A 23084-nucleotide genomic window follows, 5' to 3' on the forward strand; every position below is an offset into this window, starting at 1 on the left:
CTAGTGAGTGCTAAGAGATGAAGATGAAGATGAAGGATGCAAGCTAGGTGATTAGGAGGCAAAGTATATTCCAAATTGAAAGCTAAGTATGCTATGTGAGTTAATTAAACTAAGATGAGAATGCAAAACTTATAAAAGAAGTGAAATTAAGCTAGGATGGAAGATTAAAATACAACTAAATGAAGCTAAACTATGTGCTATGGATGCTTGAGGATGATGTTGATGCTTGGTGATGACAAAGAGAGCTCCTTAACTTGCAATGTGACTATAATTTTGATGCACAAAAGACTTTATCAATTGAAGAAGGAATGGGCTCTATTTATAGGGAAAATAGAGAAATGTATGGTTGAGATTGAGTAATCTCAACAAGGGCTAGGATTGAAAGTTATCAATCCATGGGATAGATTCAATCCAATTCCAAGTTGACAAATGTTAGCTTGAGAGGTGTTTAGAGGATGCTAAACAAGCATTAGATGCTAAGCAAGCAAGTAGGGATAACCTCAAGGAGTGACATCATTGGATAATGTCATTAACAAAGGAGGCATGCTATTACCCAAGAGGTAAACTCTTGTGCAACATGGGTAAATGGTAAAGGGACAACCATCATGGCTAAGGGGTGTGGGCTTGTAAGAGGCATTAAATGCCTTTTGAAGACTTTGGAGGCTAACTTGCTCAAAGAAGAAAACCATTAGTGGTTTATGTTAGAGCCTTACATGTTTGGAAGACTTATATGCATTTGGAAGACTTTCTTCCAAATTTGGAGAAGTGACTCCCCCAAGTTTAGGTAAAGGACATGATTAGGAGATTAGACATGATTAGGATGGGATTAGAAGGCTTCTAGAAGAATGATTAGGGGAATGTAGGAGAATGCAAGTGGGTTAGGAAAATAGGTATTTTTAGTTAAATTAAAATGATTTAATTTAGCCAAAAGGGATGCAACTTGCATTTGTAGGATTTTGCAAGTGGGGGGACTATTCACATTATTTATTTATTTGCAAAGGGGATTTTCAATTAAATGTGAATTTAATCAAAAGGGGGAAAAGGGATTTTAATCAAATAAAATAAGATTTATTTAATCAAATGGCTAAGGATACTTAATCAAACCTTAGTTTAATTAATAGGTTAGGCTAGAAGAAAGAGATTTAATCAAATCTTTAATTTGATTAAAAGGTCAATTAGAAGAATAGGGATATTAATTAAATCTTAATTTAATTAATTGGAAGAATTAGGGATAATTAAATGAATAAGATTCACTTAATTCATTGTGCAACTTTTAGGTGTCTACAATTATTAAATCCTATTTCAAAATGGGGACATTACATGATTCATCTAATTATCAAGTGGAGGATATACAATGATCAAGAATGACTAGGTTGGAATTCCAACAATCACATATTAGACCTTTGTACAATACCACATTCTCAATTCTTTAAATTCAGATCAATGCTTGGCTTGAGGAGTTGCCATTTTAGGGGAGTGTGCATGCCAATGACACCTATTAGTCGATAAAATTTGGGTGTAAGGCCTAATAAGAAGAACATAAGACCTGTAGGCATAATATATTTAAGTCCTTTGGGCATATTGTAAATTCTTTAAATTGTAAATCTTCCATTTATGAAAAAATTGTATTATATAAGACCTATGAGCACTATGTAATGAACATGGGGGAGGTCAGTTTGAGGAGTCTTGTGCTGCAATAAAAACTTTATAAGATCTCTTGCAAAGCATATTTTTAAATACATTGGGATTATAAATTACGACAAGATGATTTTGGTGTAGTTTAGAATACATGATATTGATTTTGTTATATATTTGTGTCCCTATTTATCATTGTTAAAAAAGAATTATGTTACTAGGGTCATTCATTTTTTTTATAGAAGTCGACAGGTTATGCCCCCTATTAAGATTAAGGGGAGCGTTAGAACATAATGTTGCTAGGGGTCATATTTTTATAACATTTATATATTGTTCTAATGTAAGGTTATAAAACAGTGTGCGTATTATATGCTTTTGCTTTATAAAGCATATACCATTTAAATAATTAGTAATATAAGAAACTATTAGTGTATTAATTCTTTATAATGGTAGTTTTGAGTAGGTGTGACTAAATACCTCTATATGTGTTTTGCCACCCCTTCTCCTATATTTAAGGAGCTTCCCTCTCATTGAGAAGTATGAGATTTGGAGACTAATATTGAATTCTATCACTATGCACAATAGGTATTATTGGCCATTTGGAAGTTAGGAGAAGTGTTTCCCTAGGTTCTATCTATGTTTTAATAGACCATGTCACCATTCTATAAGTGTTTATAATAAAATGGTGCTATATGGGGTTTTTTTTATCCAAAATTGTTTTCCCCATGTATATATTATATAATGTGTTTAATTTGTGTCTCTTTTAATTCTCATTTAATTTATTTGTAACAATTGATAATCTAAAATACAAATTTCTAACAATTGGTGTATCCTTTAGCCTAAAGAAAAAAGAGATAGGCTAGAGGTCTTCTTCATGGATCTAGTTTTGAAAATGGGACATGACATCAAATCTTAGAAGTGACCTATAAGGTGGAATTCTAAGTGGTGACTCTTGGTCTTTTACCATTTGGCTTCTAGTGGTAATCCTAAGCTGTTGCTATTAAGGAGCTAGGTATTTGATTGTATAAAAAGCTAATTAATTGTATCAGTTGGCTCAGAAGCTTGTTGAGCTATTTTTGTAGACAATCAGAAAATATTAATTCTGGCAGGATTGAAAGAGAATGTGCTATATGAATAGTGTAAAAAAGGATGAGCTGATAGTGTAGAGAGTATAATGTATTGCAAAGCATCCTGGGTGCAATACCATACGTCCTAAAGGAGCTGATAAAATGTTGTGCAATTAATGTGGCCCATTAGTGGTGGTTTCCTATTAGTGGTGGTTTCCTAGATTTGTGACTTTGAGGAGTTCTAAATGACAAATTTATCTGCCAATTAGTGTCTGAATCGGACATGGGTTTGCAGTTTGCAACAACCCAGTCATTTATACATTAATGACAACCACCTTCAGCTATGAAACATTTTGATAATCTGCATTTCATGAGAGATTGTAGACATGAGAAGTACCATATGTTCATCTATAGAAACCATTTGATCATCTTAACTTCTTGACATGCAGGTACACAAACTGTAACTTCTAAACCAACGTTTACAAGAATTGAAGCTAATATTATTAGAGTTTTTTTAATTTTCATCTTCTAGGAACACACTCTCAATTTAACATCTTGGCTACCTATTAAGCCATAGCATGTACAGTGTACTGGAGATTCCTCCTTTAATCAAGTTTCACAAATGCACAAGCATGAACTCCTTTGGGTTCAAAATGTCAATTTTGTTTTGGTGATAGTTTCTAATGACATAATCAACGAGTCAACAGTGAAAAATATTGTACTAAAATCATAAACACCTGTTCTTATGTAATATATTCCCCTTAATTTTTTTTTTCAATTATTTTCAGATTGCAAACAATACAAACACCCGTTAGGGTTAGAAATAAAATCTCAAATCTTGCGGAAAGTAACCCTAACACCTTTTGATCACCAAGAGCCCAATCTGGGAGGGTGAGAGCATACAATGCATAGGGGATCGTTAGATGCAAACTGAAAATTGCTTACAACATCTGGGCGGCAAGCCAGCCCCTTCCACTTTCCAATGGGATATGGAGAATATTGAAGATCACTTGGTGGTAAACCAGCCAAGGAAAACACAAGTAACTGAAGAACAATCACTCTACTACTTATGTAACCGGAGGACTAGAAATGAAATTTACTATCAACTCCACCGCTTATTCAGTGGGAGGAAAACATTACAATCAACTCAACCGCTTATGCGCGGGAGGACAATATTACAATATTCAAAATAAGCGGCTAAGCCAGCCTCTTCCACTTATGTAGTGGGACTACAAGCAATAATCCAAAAGATAGCTGTTAGTACTGCTAACTAGCTTCACAATGCACATTATGAATTATCAATTCATGAAATATCACTATCCCAAAGATAGGCGACATAGCCAGCCTCTTCCACTTATGTAGTGTGACTAAGAAATAACAAAACTTTGTTGTTAGTACTACTAACCAACATTACAAATCATATAGAATGAAGAATCAAGTGCTGATAACGAGTCCAACAGTTGCAACAATAATAAACATTCGCTCCCCAACCAACTTAGACTACTCACACCAAAAAGCTCTTCTAACACACAACCATGAAATTCTGAAAATCAATAACACGCACAGAAAACACACAGATCAGCAAGCTACGGACACCCCAAAATACTCATAACTTCTCCAAATCAACTCCGAATCGCACAAAAAAAGAAGCAAATGAGAGATATAGCATTGACAACACAAATAGAACCTCAAACCTGCATTGCGAACATCACAAACAAACTGCACACAATCCGAGGCAGCCAAGGAAAGGGGACGACCCTATTGGGAAGTTCGACTTGCTACATAAAATCTAAATCAACTTTTCAAGATCCGCAAAATGGTAAACTTTATCGCCCAAGGTATAGGAAGAGATGGAGCCGATACCCAAAACCATACGTCAAGCACACAGGGAGCCACGAGCAAAAAACACCTTCAGCACACACGAACCAGCAACAAAGAAAACACTGAACACATTGAAAACTGAAAACACATTCTCAAAACTTCTCCAACAAACACACTAATCAGTTAGGTACTGTATTTCAAGTACGAAGCTGTGCAAGCGAGGAAGCCACAACTCCGAAGCTCAAACTCAATCACCATTCCGGCAGCATAACATTATAATTTCTCCAAGATAACCAAAATGAGACGCCCAACCTTGTATTTATAGATTTTTGAATCTCAAATTCAAATGTAAATGGCACCAAATTCCCCTTAATCTCATTTGCATTTCATTCTAAGCGGCCCCCATGCTTGGCGTCCACTCTTAGGCATAAATTGTACCACATTGTTCTAAGTCCACATTTGCATCAAAAAATATTATATCTTTATTGAATTTTGCACTTTTTGGCATCCAATATGGAGTCAAAATAACTCGCCTTCCTGACTTAGGAAAATATCGATAATATGCACTCTTTTCCAAATTTGATTAGTAAAATAATTAAATATCAAACTTAAGGATAAAGTAATAATATTTAATTAATCAATTATAAATCAACTGCTGATCACTGCCAAATCAAACTGCGAACTGAAGTGCAGGAAATCACTAATCTGAACTGGATTGGAGCTCTACCCAAGACTGCCAAAAATAGTATTGTTTGAATTGACACTTACTAAAAATAGCAAGTCACGAAAACAACTCCGAGAAACATGCTCGTCACACCCTGTGAATGAGCTCGGAAAACCCAAAAGAACCTCAAAATCCAGTCAACTGCCACCAACTTACTAAAAGTAGTAAGTTCATAAATCACTTCAGAACAAGATGCATGTTAGACTACTGTGAAGCCCTCAAAAAACCCAGAAGGAATCCACAATCGGAATCGAAGAATCCCTACCAGACAAGCATCAATTGGATCACGTAGTATTCCACAAAAATAGGAAACCCTAATTCTTGATTCCAGTCAGCCTATGGGTCTCCGGAATAGGCTAATAGACCACTGGTTTCTCCTTATTGAGAAGGGGACATTACAGTCTGCCCTTCCCAAGATTGTTTGTCCCCAAGCAATCGCAAGGCTGAATGCTGTAGAATTTCTTCATTTTCCCAAGTAGCATCCTCAACAGGTAAGTTCTTCCACTTCACCAAGTATTCTCTGATAATCCTCCTCCTTAGAAAAAGTTCTCTGAAATCAAGAATTTCCTCTGGAATAAGCACCAACTCTCCTTCTTCATCCAAAGGAGGTAAATCAGAGGAGACCACAACATTGTGTCCAAGCGCCTTTTTGAGGCATGACACATGGAAGACATTATGCACTTTGCTACTCGCTGGTAGCTCCAACTCATAAGCCACTGCTTCAACTTTCCTGATGACCTTGAATGGACCATAGAAATGTGGCTTGAGTTTCTCTGCTCCACTCTTCTTAAGAGTAGATTGTCTGAAAGGCTGAAGCCTAAGGTAGACCATGTCCCCAACCTCGAATGAGCACTCTACACGCTGCTGGTCAGCGTACAACTTCTGCTGGTTTTTCGCAATTTGGAGATTGTTCTTCAATGCTTTCAGAATATCTTGACACTGCTCAATCATGTCTTAGCCTGGGGGGCTCTGCTATCACCAAATACCAAGTCAGCAAAGCTGGGAGACTCGTAACCATGTAGTGCCATGAAAGGGGACATCTCGATGGACATGTGATAAGTGTATTTGTAACAATATTCTCCCAAATGTAGGCATCTCACCCATGCTTTCTGCTGCCCCGAAACATAGTTTCTGAGATAACCTTCCAACTACTTGTTCACTATCTTTGTCTGCCCATCCGTTTTTGGATGATAACTCGTGCTCGGAGTAAGCACGATGCCACACAATCTGAAGAGTTCCTGCCAAAAAGTGCTTAGGAACTTGTTGTCCCTATCACTTACAATATTTTTAGGTAGCCCATGCAATCTAAACACCTTGTGAAAGAACACATCTGCAACCTAAGCTGCTGTGAATGAATTGGTAATGGCATAGAAATGAGAAAACTTTGTTAATCTGTCCACCACCACATAGATACAGTCCTTGCCATTCACTCTAGGCAACCCGGTGATGAAGTCCATAGAGATACTTTCCCACTTCTGATTGGGAATAAGGAGTAGTTACAACAATCCAGTCAGTGCAGTATGTTCATCCTTGTTTATCTGACAAGTATGACACTCCTTGATGTATCTCAAAACATCATTTTTCAACCCTTTTCAAGAGAATCTCTCTCGGATCTGCCTATAGGTCTTGAAGAAACCTTGATGACCAGTAAGGGGAATGACATGAAAGTTTTGCAAGACCTTCTCCTTCAACTTGGATTCGGGCAAAAGAAGGATTCTACCCTTATACATAATCAACCCGTCCACCAAATTGTACTTTTCATAATGAAAAGTACCCTCAATAATGCTGGTTGCAAATTGATTTTTGGCATAATCAGCAAGCAACAAGTCCTTCCAGTCTACAGTAAGCTTGCACAATGAGCTCAAATGGGGTCTTCGTGAAAGAGCATCTGCCACAACATTGTTCTTGCCTTTGACATACTCAATGTCAAAGTCGTAAGCTTGTAGCTTACTCACCCATTTTTGTTGCCTCTCATTCAGGTCCTTCTGATGCATGAAATGCTTGAGGTTGTTGTGGTCTGTCTTCTCAACATCTGATGCTCTCATTTTGATTTGATGATAGCCCGATCTGAGGTCAATTTTTGAAAAGAACACGACACCACGTAACTCATCAATGAGCTCATCAATCCTTGGGAAAGGGTATTGGTTTTTGATGGTCTTTTGATTGAGTGCCCAGTAATCCATGCACATGCGCATGGTCCCATCCTTCTTCTTTACCAACACTACAACCGAAGCAAAAGGGCTCTTGCTTGGCCTAATGTATCCCATGTCAAGAAGCTCCTTAATGGCTTTCTCCATCTCATCATTTTGCTTCTTTGGGTACTGATAAGGAGTAGTCATGACAGGCTTAGCTCCCTCTTCCAACTCAATGATAAGCTCAGTCCCTCTTTCAGGAGGTCTTCCAGAAGGTGGATTCTCAAAGACCTTACTCCTTTTGGTGATCAAAGCTTGAATGTCATCAGGATAACTTCTTCTTTCTTCAAGTGGACTTGATGGCATTATCATACACTCCGCTGCCCACTCCACTTGGTCATGGCGGATCAGCCGCTCCATCCTTTTCAGTGATACAATTCTAGGACCACCATTGGACATTCCTCGCAACACCACTTTTTTCCCTTGTGACATGAACTTTGGCTCCATGGTTTGCAGATTTAAAGTGATCTCACCAAGGGATCTCAGCCACTGAATGCCAAGGACTGGATCTTCAGTCCCTCCAATGCTTACCACAAAGAAATCATCCTGAACTTGATAGTTTCCCAACTTCAAAGACATGTTGGAAATCATTTGGTTGCAAGATATTGTAGAACCATCAGCTACCATGACTTTGAATCCTTCAACTTCTTTAGTTACTAGCCCTCTCTTTGCAACAACTCTTTCATCAATGAAGTTATGAGTTGCTCCTGTTTCAATAAGAGCTATGACACGGTGCTCTCCCAGCACTCCCCGAACTCTAAAAGACTCATTCTTGTGAAGGCTCGAGAGTTGAGCAACCACACCTCTATCATCTTGTTCACTTTCAGGCCCTTCAAGAGCCTCTTCATACTTTCTGTCCTTTGGCTGAATAGGACTCCATTTGGTGTAAATTACCTTTCCCATGACACTTATGTCCTGGGGCCCAAGGTTCTCTGCAAGAATAGCACAAATTCTTCCTCCGAAGCTCTTGGCGGAGCTCGTCATCCATCCGAGGAGGAAACTTCTTGGTCTAATTTGAAAACTTCTTTTTGTCCTTTCGGAAAGGGAAAGGCTTGGACTGAAATTTAGTTTTAGGAGCAGCCAACTCCATACTCCTAGACTTCTTTATTGCTTCAGCTAAGGTGGGCGGATCAAAAAATTTAACCCAACCTTTCAAGGGCTCTTCAAGTCCTTCAGTGAATAAGACCACTAGCCTCTTCTCAGAAATACTACTGACCATAATTGAAAGATTTTGGAATTCAGTTATGTAGTTGTCCAAGGAGCCTTGCTGTTTGAGTTGTGCAAGCTCTCTGAATTTAACCTCTGGGTCCTTTGAATCAAACCTTTCAATCAACTTGTTTGTGAACTTAGCATATGTAGTTATCAAGTTATGACCAAGGGTGACCAACCCATGGTACCACCATTCGTGAGCAACACCATCCAAGTGCAAGGTAGCAAACTTGATGGTGTCTTCTTCGGGCATTGGCCTTAAGGACAAATAATTGTCCAACTTCTGAACCCAAGCTCTAGCTGTGCACTTATTGCTCCCATCAAAATGTACTAGAGTGACCTTCCCAAGAGCTTGTTGATTGTCTCTTGGAGCGGAGTATCGGCTATCAAACCTCCCTTCCTTTTTCTTCTTCTGATTCATGAATTGATCAAGAGACAAAATATTTTGGATCTCCGTGGGAAGTGATGCATACTCCATGTAACATGTCCGTATCTCATCAGCTACTGGGACTTCTACTACAGGTGGCGGTGATTCCTTAGGAAGGAATACAGGTTGCAAGGGTCTTGACACCGAACCAATTGGTACTCCACCTTTGTTACTACTATGGTTGCTGCCTTTCCCATTACCTCCTGAATTGTTAGAGGTGCTGGCATTGTGTCCATTGGTATTTTGATTTTGACTTCGATCCCCACCAACATTCTGATTCAATGTGGCCAACAACTGGGACATCATGTCTATCATAGTATCGAACTTTTTCTCAACTCTCTCCGCAACCCTATTGGCATCATTTTGATCTGATGTTCTCTCTGCCATTGAATCCATTGAATCGGCTGAATCAATCTCTTTCTCTTTGTTTCTCAAGACCTCTAAAAAGGTCTCTTCCACTAGCACTGACGGTATCTGAAACTACAACCTTCTTTGTTCTCTGTTGTAGTATCGGATATCTCTATCACTCATGGAGAACCCTTAACACACAGGCTGGCAGGAATAGTGGCTCCGATACCCTTAACTTTTGTTTTCAATTATTTTTAGATTGCGAACAATACAAACACTCGTTAGGGTTAGAAATAAAATCTCAAATCTTGCGGAAAGTAACCCTAACACCTTTTGATCACTGAGAGCCCAATCTGGGAGGGTGAGAGCATACAGTGCATAGGGGATCGTTAGACGCAAATTGAAAACTGCTTACAATATCTGGGCGGCAAGCCAACCCCTTCCACTTTCCAGTAGGATATGGAGAATATTGAAGATCACTTGGCAGTAAACCAGCCAAGGAAAATACAAGAAACTAAAGAACAATCACTCTACTGCTTATGCAGCGGGAGGACTAGAAATGAAATTTACTATCAACTCTACCGCTTATTCAGCGGGAGGACAACATTACAATCAACTCAACCGCTTATGCGCGGGAGGACAGTATCACAATATTCAAAATAAGCGGCTAAGCTAGCCTCTTCCACTTATGCAGTGGGACTACAAGCAATAATCCAAAAGATAGCTGCTAGTACTACTAACTAGCTTTACAATGCACATTATGGATTATCAATTCATGAATTATCACTATCCCAAAGATAGGCAACATAGCCAACCTCTTCCACTTATGCAGTGGGACTAAGAAATAACAAAACTTTGCTGTTAGTACTACTAACCAGCATTACAAATCATATAGAATGAAGAATCAAGTGCTGATAACGAGTTCAACAGCTGCAACAATAATAAGCACTCGCTTCCCAACCAATTTAGACTACTCACACCAAAAAGCTCTTCTAAAACACAACTATGAAATTCTGAAAATCAATAAAACTCACAGAAAACATATAGACCAGCAAGCTACGAACACCCCAAAATACTCATAACTTCTCCAAATCAACTTCGAATCGCAAAAAAAGAAGCAAATGAGAGATATAGAATTGACAACACAAATAGAACGTCAAACCTGCACTGCGAACACCACAAACAAAACGCACGCAACCCGAGGTAACCAAGGAAAGGGGACGACCCTGCTGGGAAGTTCGACTTGCTAAATAAAATCCAAATCAGCTTTTCAAGATCCGCAAAATGGTAAACTTTATCGCCCAAGGTATAGGAAGAGATGGAGCCGATACCCAAAACCACACGTCAAGCACACAAGGAGCCACGAGCAAAAAACACCTTCAGCACACACGAACCAGCAACAAAAAAAGCATTGAACACACTGAAAACTGAAAACACACTCTCGAAACTTCTCTAACAAACACACTGATCAGCTAGGTATTGTATTTCAAGTACGAAACTGTGCAAGCTAGGAAGCCACAACTCCGAAGCTCAAACTCAATCACCATTCCGGTAATATAACGTTATAATTTCTCCAAGATAACCAAAATGAGACTCCCAACCCTGTATTTATAGATTTTTGAATCTCAAATTCAAATGTAAATGGCGCCAAATTCCCCTTAATCTCATTTGCATTTCATTCTAAGTGGTCCCCATGCTTGGCATCCACTCTTAGGCATAAATCGTACCACATTGTCTTAAGTCCACATTTGCATCAAAAAATATTATAACTTTATTGAATTTTGCACTTTTTGGCGTCCAATATGGAGTCAAAATAACTTGCCTTCCTGACTTAGGAAAATATCGATAATATGCGCTCTTTTCCAAAATTGATCAGTAAAATAATTAAATATCAAACTTAAGGTTAAAGTAATAATATTTAATTAATCAATTATAAATCAACTACTGATCATTGCCAAATCAAACTGCAAATTGAAGTGCAGGAAATCACTAATCTGAATTGGATTGGAGCTCTACCCAAGACTGCCAAAAGTAGTATTGCGTGAATTGACACTTACTAAAAATAGAAAGTCATGAAAACGACTCCGAGAAACATGCTCGTCGCACCCCGTGAATGAGCTCGGAGAACCCAGAAAAACCTCAAAATCCAGTTTGCTGCCACCAACTTACTAAAGATAGTAAGTTCAGAAATCACTTCAGAACAAGATGCATGTTATACCATTGCGAAGCTCTCAAAAAACCCAGAAGGAATCCACAATCAGAATTGAAGAATCCCTACAAGACAAGCATCAATTGGCCCACACAATATTCCACAAAAATAGGAAACCCTAATTCTTGATTCCAATCAGCCTACGGGTCTCCGGAATAGGCTAATGGACCACTGGTTTCTCCTTACTGAGAAGGGGACATTACATTTTAATAAAATGAATTATTTAAGATATACCTTTTAGATATTTAGAATGAAATGAATGCACAAGGCGAGGTAGACCTAGTTTAGTTGTTTTTTCTGAAGAAGGATATTTCACAAAGATTATTGCCATTGTTGGCCAAAAGAACACCAAGGGTCCTCCATGATGAATTAACTCCAACAATGTATAAAGAAAATGGCAGCGTCACTGTAAATAGGATCAGGTAAATTTCTGTCTGACATTGATGGGATTGCAGATGAAGCATTTATAAAATTGTACACGGCGATAGATAGGTATAAAATGCCTACGTTCTAGCAATCATCTGAAGCCAAAAAAGTAAAAACTAATAGTTAATAATTCTAAAAGTAGCAATCTTTAGTCTAATAGTAATTATTGTAATTTGTGACAATGATAAGAATGTGAAAGGCGATGATTGTATTAAAGAGACTTAAACATCAATTAGTTGATTAAATTTTTTTTGGCAACCTTATAATTTTAAATATTGTGACTATTTAATAATTTCACTGAATAGGGATCTAGAGAGTAGAATTGAGATTTGTACTTTTACTATTTAGTAAGGTGGATTGAACACAGCAATGCTCAGGTATATGTTTTGAAAATGAATATGTGTGGAAATAATCGAAAATTTTTAGTAATATTAGGTTACTGTATAAGAACCAGATATTGCTGAGTCACAATTTTACATTTTGAATTAATACTTCGGAAATATTGCATCAGTTTTATATGTTTATCTTAAATCCAAATAGTGGTTTTCTGTCTTGTGTATGTCCGGTGAAATTTTCTTCTTTATAACTGTATTGCATTTAGGTCTTACTTTCCTTTATATTTACTGATAACAATGCTTTAAAATATGCAGTGCTGCCCCACACCTTAATATCAACTTGCAAATGAATTATTGGCCAGCTCTCAGCTGCAATCTTGCTGAATGTCAGGAGCCACTTTTTGATTTAATTTCCAATCTTTCTATCAATGGTCGCAAGACATCACAAGTGAGTTTCATTTCAGCAATAAGTCTTAAGCCATTTTGAATGTCTCAAGTTGGGTGTTTGTAACAATTATTGTTCTTATTGTGCTGAGATGAAATTATAATACATACAATTTCCTTTCTAGTAAGACTGTATTTTGGGTTATCAATGAGTATTCAGTGAAAGTTTTGTCTAATTTGCTATTAATTTAACCCTTTTGACATTGTATAGTGCTGAAGGCTGCTAGATTCACATTACTTTGATTTTGGTGAAGAAATTATGTCAACTGTTTCAATATCAGCAATCTCAGCACAGTACATTCCATGTAAAAAACAGAAACCTTGAGAACAACTTGAAAATCTTTGCATACTTAAGACATGGGAAATAATGGAAAACCCATTAGATCTTGAATGGATATCGAATGCAATAGAAGTGAAATCAATGATGACTGTATTGCTGACCTTATGATAATGGCTCCTATTTATTGTAGACTTCTAGAAGTATTGCTGATTATGATTACAGCTAATAAATAAGGTGTGCAACTTAATTCGTTAGCATGCATTATCTGACACAACTTATTAGGAAACTTAAGTCTAGCAATAACATCAATATCTTCAAAATAGTGAATTTTTTAAAGGTGAACTGACATTGTAGCTTCATGTTTTAACTCTCTGAGCTATTTAGAGATGTGATTACAGATGATTTTTATGAGGAAAGGATGTTATGAATAAACTTCCACTGGGTTAGACCTTTTGTGCATAGAACTTTAATAATGTTGGAAATGGAAATTTTTATGAGGAAAGGATGTCTTTCCCAAAACCAAAAATTAGCCTTTTTTTCACTGAGTTAATATGATAACCATTTCTTCTGTAAAATTGAAGATTACTGAATAGATACATCCTGGATATGGCCTGGAGATGACCTAGGTACGGTCCATATACAAGACTTCTGTACATGGTTGTGACATGAATTTTTTGGTGTATGGGATAGGTCCATAAAACATCAATCCAATCATGTATCAGATTTGGATACATGATGGAGGTAAGACAGTGCCACCTGGAGTATTGAGCAACATGGTTCCCTTGATCTGACTAGTATGCAATGCAAATACTTTTCATTTTGTTTATTCAGCCCATTTTGCTGATTTTGTGATATGTATACTTTTTCAATTTTCTCTTCAGCAAACTTAATATCTACATTTCTTATGCAAACTTTTCTAAATATCTACATCCCTTATGCAAACTTTTCTAAATCTAAAATTTAAATACATTAGGTCTATGTAGTCCTCTGTCCATGCTGAGATGGCTTGGCTTATAATAAGAAATCGGGACAGGTAACCAATGAGGAAAGCCAGAAAGAACACTTATTTTTGACATATAAAACTAGAAAAATGCAAGTTTCTTTATGAGAATAAACATATGGCTTGCTTCTTTTTAAATTATTGGTCACTAACATCAGAGAATAATTGTGCTACAGGTGAACTATAAAACAGGTGGCTGGGTCACCCATCATGTTACAGATATTTGGGCAAAAACCTCTCCTAGTGACGGTGATCCAAAATGGGCATTATGGCCTATGGGTGGAGCGTGGCTGTGCACACATCTTTGGGAGCATTATTCATATACTCGTGACAAGGTAATGTCTTGAATATTAGGAATCTCTACTAGTTCATGGCCCCACTTTTTTTAAATTAAAGAAATGTGAATTTAGAAGAGGGATTATACACTTTTTTTTTTCTCTTATTTATTTTTAATTATTTTTATTTGTCTACCTTATAGATAAACATTAAATGCCATTCTTAGTATCTCTGGATGTTAGTTTTTGTTTGCTTAAACTAATGAAATAGTTTAATAAATTCTAAACTTACAGCATATCAAAATAGGGATTGAAAGAAGTGTGTAGCTCAAGCATTGATAAGGAATGAATCCTTTGAAGACAAAATGGATAAGGGTCAACACTAGGTTTTCATCAAAGTTGTTCATGGTGTAAAATGTTAAAATTAACCTCTTAGAGGAGGTTTTGTTTTGGATACTTAGGTCCCTCACGATTAGATAACTTTGCAAGGACAATGTATCTTTTATGTGGTTGGATGCATGTCCTATATGTTTTTGGTATGTAATAGTAAAGTTTCCTTAGTGGATTTGTAGGAGTTCATCAATATCCTCAGGATTTGGGTTGTGCTGGCTTGTGCAATTAAAGTTGAGCTTGTAGTATTGCTATGGTGGGGAAAGGTTGTGGCGTTGGATTTTTGGAGTGGAGGAGGTTGTAGGTGTTATGTAATGGGAAAAGGGTTGTATACGCAGTATGGACTTTGTAAAAGACACGAAAGCATGATGTATTCCAGTCTGCATTGCAATTTTTCAAATGTATGTATTTCAGTTGTCTGATTTTGTATCTGCCTTTTCGAGCACACAGTGACCTTTGAGTACAAGGAGAGATGTCGGTATGAGTTTGATTATCCATGAGATATGCAACATTTGACAATACAACATTGAAACTGTGACAAATTGTTTCCATGACATTTGTGATTTTTGGCAACCACTACACCATGTTGTTATTGGATTTTTGTATTTTGAAATGATCTAGAAGACATATCTTTGCTAGTAGATCAAGGGTAGGGTTCTGTTTGATTTATATGTTTATATAGATCCAAAATATCCAATTTTTTTGTCAAGAACATTACGTTAAAACGTCATATTGAGTTGATGGCTGCTGATGATCAGCTAGTCACCTATGACTGAGAACATTAATGGCTTCAGTTTGTGTTTATATTTGTTTAATATCATAAACCATCTCTTTGATGTACATGTTTGATATAGGGAGAATGCTTAGGGTTTGGAACAGTTCTTTCTATGACAGATCAACCACATATTGACATCTGGTTAATGTATGATTATATCGTCATAGAAGTGCCAATCTTAGTGCATCTTTCTGGGGTTTTGTCTCTAGTTAGAATCATAAACGGGTCAAGTGCGGCTAAAAAACTACCTATTCTTAATCCCCATTATAAAAGAAGCCTTAGGAGGAAAGCCACATGAAACTTTGCAATCAGGTAAATGTATGAAACATATTATTTTGAAGCCAACTTGACTGACTAGAGCTTTCATTAACAATGTTAAGGTTAAATAACTTGTCATTACATCATCGATTTTCATATTTGTGATGTAAAAGGTAGCATATTCAGTTCATTACAGAATTGTCTGTATAAACAAGTATTGGAAGCAGAAATACTTGTGATTAGCAGCCTTTCGCTCTATTACATGCTCACAAAGTTCCATGTCTTGGAAAACTCCTCCTTTTGCTATTCTAAGGCTTTTTGAATACTGAAAATGATAGACAGAATCTTCAGGGTAGAGAAGAAATCAATATATATGACTGAAAAATGATCATCAAAACTCAAAGCAGCAGAAGAATAGGCTTAGATGCAGTAATCTTCATGTATGATTCAGTTGATAATCCTCCGTGCAGCAGCAACTAAACAAAGGTGACCAACACTGCCAGAACTCCAATGGTGACATGCATTAGCACCAAAACCCACATTGAATCCTGAGTTTTAATTTTTCTGTGCTTTATGCTATAAAGAACTCAGAGATGCTAGGGGTGTGAAATCTTTATACAGGCCAACTTGAACTTCCTAGTCACACTTTATCACCTTCCTAAACTGGCAAGACAGCCATTGTTACACAATATGAAGACCTTTACCCGGCTTTGTAAAGCTTTTCACATTATTTAGAAGGATTAGTCATGTTGAATCTGCCTGTTACAATATTTATAGGCCCTTGCCTGGCGAAATTGTTCTGATTGTGTGATTTTGATGGCATTGCTGTTGTAATGTTGTGATTGTTCCACTTATTAGATGGTACTAGTTTTCCATCTTCAATTGCATGATTTACAGGTAAATGCCAGTATTTAATCCTGCAACCTTGTGAACCATGATGATGCACTGCTTAACTTCCTTTTTGTTGTGATTTTCAGTCAATCCTGTCCTTTGCATTCTTTATTGCCACGGTTCTATATGGCAATTGCCACTTAACTTATCCTCCAGTCACACTTTATCAGCACTCTTGCCTGGTTAACAAACCTTGATCATGCAAATTGGGTGGGATTTCCATATGTTTGGTATCAGATCACATCGTTAATGCTCATTGCCTCGTTTCTGCCTGCTTATTGCTTGGAACACCTCATCCAGTTTGTTTTTTAAGGTTCAGACCCTTCTTTGTACTTGATGAATTCCAATGATGGTCTGTGTTGTCTGCTGTAACAGCAGCTCTGCTACTCCATTGTTCTGCCATTTGGAAATTAGATTCTGCTGTTCTGTTCTTGTATGCTGTTCTTAACTGCTGCAGATGCCTCTTTATTCATGGGGAAATCTGAAACAAAAGCCTATATTCTGCTGTGCTGCTGCGAATGAATGAGGGAAATAATGACAAGGTTTAATCATTTAATGATATAAATACATGGCAGTGTCTGTTATAAAGACAAATAGATTGGTCAAGATTTAGGGCAACAATCAGGTTGCCCCTACTTGAAGAAAACCTGTTTTTCCTTTGAAATATATGCAGGGGTGTAACACTCGAAGAGCAATTATATTTGCCTTAGGACACTTGTGACAATATGATGTCTTGAATCCAATTGGGTGCTCAATCTCTGTCATGTCCCCTCCCTGATCATCATATATACATAACACTTATTATTATAATAATTAATAACAAATGATTATTTGAAATTTATTTATTTATTAAATATTATTATTTAATTAATATTTATTACTAATAATATTCTTGGAATATTCAAATAAAATTAATATTATATTATTATAAACACAATTTATATGTTATAAATAATAAACATAATTTAAATATAATACCTTACACATATACGTTGGCGATTGAAATCAAGTGATTGTCAAACAAAAGACATGCTAACAACAGCAAATGGTGCGATGCTACTTGGACCCGATGATTTGCATTCATTGCCAAGGAGGAACGATGATTTGCATTAGCTTAACTAATTAATTATTTAGAAGCAAAGGAACTATATCAAACAATGGGTGCAAGAGTTGTGAGGAGACACGACTCTCCCACCAAATCTCTTTGCCGGATATTTAAGGGAATAGGTCGACTCAAGACAGGGGGCTACATATCACGCCGTCTTAATTTGGAAGAGGCCAAAAACATTTAGAGACTTGTGATCGGGTGATAAGACACCATGTGGGCCAATAGAAACCACCGATCAGAACAGAACAGAAATGTTATTAAGTTACGGGCAGTTTCGTCCTTGTTCTGGGTGGCATGCACGATGATGTGCTCGGTATGACTGCTTACTATATGAAGCCCGACAATGTTCTTATGCATAATTTGATAGTGATATAAATATAGTTAATAATAATAATATATTAGCATATAACAAATAATATATATATATAATAATCTGAGAATATATATATATATATGAGAATAAGTATCTGAGAATAATAATCTGTGAATAAATATTTGAGAATAAGTTATTCTGAGAATCTGCAGTAATATAACATCTGAGAATAAATAACGTATAAAATATATATAAAGATATAATTATGTATATTAATAATAAATATTAGAATATAAATCAGATAGAATCCTTAAGTTAATATCAGAAAGAAGCTTATGTTTCTCTGTTATCCTTGTCTGGATTCATGTTAAGATAGTTTGGACTCTTAATCAAGTTAGTTTAAGCCATAAGTAATTGGAAATAGATTAATTATGGTTGGAATAGACCAAATCCTAGTAAGGGACATTACAATCTCCTTTCCCTAAAGCATACATTTAAAGTCTCTGTAAAATGAGAATTTGAAGTCTCCTTTCCCTAAAGCATTACAATCTGCAGTAATATAACATCTGAGAATAAATAACGTATAAAATATATATAAAGATATAATTATGTATATTAATAATAAATATTAGAATATAAATCAGATAGAATCCTTAAGTTAATATCAGAAAGAAGCTTATGTTTCTCTGTTATCCTTGTCTGGATTCATGTTAAGATAGTTTGGACTCTTAATCAAGTTAGTTTAAGCCATAAGTAATTGGAAATAGATTAATTATGGTTGGAATAGACCAAATCCTAGTAAGGGACATTACAATCTCCTTTCCCTAAAGCATACATTTAAAGTCTCTGTAAAATGAGAATTTGAAGTGAAGAAAATTTGATAGGAGAGAATTAAACATAAGAATGTGGAAACAACAAGTTTTAGAGAGAGAGAAGGCAACGATTGTTGTTTTCAAAAGCACTCGTTGTTAAGGTTTTCTCACTTTTACGTTTCAGACGGTCATCATGATGGGTACCACAAGTCAGTTTAAATACTCTCAAACTAGTTTTTGATATCATCTAATCATCCTTCCTCATTCATTGGTTTATTTTCTTGGCTTCAAGTTGGTCTACAAATCTAATCAATGGATTGCTTCACCACAAATCTTTGTCAGGAAAATGGGATCATGTTTCATGCCGATGTATGAGGAGCAAAATTACCAATTAAAGAACTGATCTGAAGTCTCTAGTATCAGACACGGGTTATCAAAGAATGGACAGAAGTGTTTTGTGGAGGTTATATAAGGTTCTGAGCACTGGGAAGATTAACAAAGAGAAGAGCATCAACACTTGTGGATCAGATTTTAGATTATTTAAACAGCATCTCAACAAGAAGGGAATCGTCTTGAAAATGGATTTGTATCTAAATGAGGGTGAGATGCAGTTTCTCTTTAGTTTATATAGGCATGTTGAATTCACAAAGAATGCTTGTCCAGTGCTTAATATAAGTGCCACTCTTTCTCAACAAAAATATACCGATGCCAAATTGTATACCTCTCATGATAGTGTATCTCTTGACTGCAAATACAAATGTTCATGGCATATCCAAGCAAAGTGTATCTATTATGCAACCCAAAGGTTCTATTGTAGAGATTTTATGTAACTTCTCTAATGGGAGAACTTCCATTTTAATGATCACATTGTTGTTTATGAGTGTGGCATTTCCTTTTCCATAAGTTTCATAGTTGGGTTAAGGCATGTGATTTTCAATAGTCACAATAATTTGATTTCTAATATTTTTCCTTGGATAGCAGAATTTTTTGGAGCAAAAGGCATACCCATTGCTTAAGGGCTGTGGTGAATATTTGCTCGACTGGTTAGTTGAGTATCCCAAAAGTGTCCTTGTGACCAATCCTGCAACATCTCCAGAACATGAGTTCATTGCTCCAGATGGTCAAAAGGCTTCTGTAAGCTATGCAACTGCAATGGACATGGCTATTATCAGAGAAATATTTAATGTCACGATATCTGCAGCTAAGGTATATTTGTGCTATTGGGTGATCTGTGATTTAATTTTTGCATGCATTCTGCATTAGTAGCATGTGCAAAGCACTGATGGGAGATTCTTTTTTCTATATTATCAATAAAATTAACATATGAGCTCTATTAAGGGAATTCAAGGTTGTGTATTTTTTTACTTTAGTGATGGAAAGAGTTAGTGATGATTTATTTGTTTTAACTTTTTGCAGGTGTTGGGAAGCACAAATGATGATTTAATTCAAAAAATGAAGGCTGCACTACCCAATCTCTTTCCACCAAAAGTTGCAAGAGATGGTTCTTTAATGGAATGGGTAAGACGATTAATATTAAGTTGTTGAAGGGAAATATATGTATTTGAGTACCCTTTTGCAAAATCTGAAGTGTGTTAGATTGAAATGTTATTTTATTTAATCATGGGATATTTGTTTAGAGTGTGATTGTTGATGTGCATTTCTTTGGAATCATGTCCCTTTATTCTCCTAGAAAGAAGTGCAGCTGGAGATTGTTGTATAAGGTATTTTTATTCTCTATAATACTATACATCTAGCATGAAAAGGATCCCAAAACATGGTTGCAACCATAGTTGAAAAACTTGGACTCCGCAAAAATTTGGCAAGGCTCGAAAATGCGACTCGGCAAAAATTTGGCAAAAAGTCAGCAAGAAACTCGGCAACTTAAAAAATTGCTTAAATTTCATTAGAAATGCTGTTTTTTTTTGCAAAATTTAATGAGGAAATGCATCCAATGAGTCGATAAATGAGTACATTAAAGAAACAAGCTGAGTCTAGTTATTTTTGATTGATTAAAATGAAAATTGGGTAGAAAATGGCATCCTCATGTGGAATTTTGATAGCTCATAGTCTGAAACAAAATGAAAATCGAAAATTGTTTTTGTAAAACTAAAAGTAAACACTACATCAAAATATCTTACATCTTCCTCTTTCCAGCTCTAGTGAAAACTAGGGGAGAGGAAGAACTAGAGGGTGTAGTCCTAGGAGTCCGCTATGGCTCCTCTACCTCGCCAAAATGAGTTTGAGGGTAACATCCCTCGTGGGGGTCTGAGGGTGTGAGAGTGAGAGAGGTAGAGAGATAGGTATAGCTCTTGTGGGACATAGGAGATAGTGAGATAGAGAGTGGTAGAGAGAGGAGATAGAGGAAGAGTGATAGGGAGAGAGATAGGTTTAGAATTTAGGGCAGATAAAGTGAGTGAGATAGAGAGAGCGAAAGAATGGTGATAGGAGCTTGTTGATTACTAAAATTTGACAAATTGATTACTAAAGTTTGACAAAGTCTGAAAATTTATAATATCTTCTAAAACATAGAATTCACATTATAACTCGTAGAGATTTGAAACCACTCTTGAAAGATCCCTGCTTATAACTCTGATCCAAACTACTGAATGTTTGGAATTTTGGTACTTTGACCAGCGAATGTGTTTGCTAATTTTTGTAAGTTCTTTTCCAGTTTTTGGTTGTTTTTGGATTTTTGACAATGCATAAAGGAAATAACAATGCGATACAAGAAACAACTGACTGAAATCAATTTTCAGATTTCTGATTTTTTTAACAGCAAATGCTAAATGCAAGAGATTATTGGATTTCAATACATTAATGTCAAATATGGCCTACCAAAGGTCCCACGCCCTGCCTGGAGGCTGTGTTATTGACTACAACTGCTGCTACAAGAGTCTCCAACGCTCATCAACAGCTTTATTAAGCTTTATTCATCATTCTAATAAATAACAAAAACAATTAAGGAAGTGGAATACAGAGATGAAGCTTTTCCCAAATTCTTGCCAGGAGAACCACTAGGATTTGGCACCAAATTCCCAATGAATTGCTGATAGCTCCCAAATAAGCTGAGATATGATCAATCTGATCAACCAACTGATTCCCCTATAGCCTGACAATGATTTTGCACACAAACCCTGCCTCCAAAACCTTCTAAATTATTTTATTGCAAACCCCAGGCTGCTGAAATGGTACGGCCAGCATGGGAGAATGGTACGGATAGCATAGATATCAATTATGGACTGAAAATTTCCAAATATCTGCGCAGATCTGATCGAATTCTTCAAGTAATTGCAGATTCCAAAGTTTGCTTACAAAATGGGCCCTTCCATGGCTTGAAACAAGCTTCTGATGTGTCCCATGTGGTGCCTGTAGAAGGGATTTCGTCCTTCTGAAGTCAAATTTGAGGGTATCGTCCCAAACTTGATGCTCTCAGGAAAGTTGCAGACCTGCAAATTACCAATGCTGAAATAATAACCAATGCATAATGCCTTCCAAAATCCTTTACCATCTCTTTTAATCCTCTTGCCCTAATACAAACCCCATAAAAGCATCTTTTAAGATTCCAAATGAAATCTTAATCTTCCAAACTTGTACCCCCAACTTGAGGGGTTATTTGTCATTAAAGAGGGGCCAATGAAATATTATAAAACAACCTAGGTAAATGTGCCAAGGTAGTTTCATAAAGTCGTTCTATAATAACTTGCAACTTAACCTTTTCTATTTTTAGAAAAAGTGCTTTTATAACTTTAATTTATAAAGTTACTTTATTAACTTACCAAAGTCATAAAAATGACTAAGTATAAGATTCCCTTTGGCAAGTAGACCATCCCCAAACACTAGAATTCACCTGTGGAGATGAGTGTCAGGTGAATTTCCTTTAGGACATTACAACTCTCAAATATCCTACCAACATATACATGAAGTACTTAAATGTTATATTTCATGTGTATATTTTGATGAAGAGAATGGGACTGACTTGAAGAAAAAAAATTAGATAATTTTTTTATGGTCTGGGCCTCTTTTTATTAATGCAGCTGAGTTTTTGCTAGACTTGCAAAGTTTTTGGAAAAAAACTCAGTGAGTTTGCGAGTTTTTGGGGTAATTACTCGTTGAGCAAAAAAACTCATGAGTTTTTCAAGATTTGG

General features: G+C 36.3%; 1 protein-coding gene across 2 annotated transcripts in view; it reads left to right on the forward strand.

The window, feature by feature from the left end:
• LOC131071842 (alpha-L-fucosidase 2) overlaps nt 1–23084 on the forward strand; it is a 42432-nt gene that overhangs the window by 13448 nt on the left and 5900 nt on the right. The window contains exons 4-8 of one of the 2 annotated variants that reach the window (XM_058007801.2): nt 12709–12841; nt 13808–13858; nt 14294–14452; nt 19921–20145; nt 20356–20457. In XM_058007801.2, coding sequence (XP_057863784.2) covers nt 12709–12841; nt 13808–13858; nt 14294–14452; nt 19921–20145; nt 20356–20457 — 670 coding nt within the window. The remainder of the gene's footprint in view (nt 1–12708; nt 12842–13807; nt 13859–14293; nt 14453–19920; nt 20146–20355; nt 20458–23084) is intronic. The other variant, XM_058007802.2, reaches the window with a different exon arrangement.

The sequence above is a fragment of the Cryptomeria japonica genome, chromosome 9 (genome assembly GCF_030272615.1).
Source record: "Cryptomeria japonica chromosome 9, Sugi_1.0, whole genome shotgun sequence".
Taxonomy (NCBI): Eukaryota; Viridiplantae; Streptophyta; class Pinopsida; order Cupressales; family Cupressaceae; genus Cryptomeria; species Cryptomeria japonica.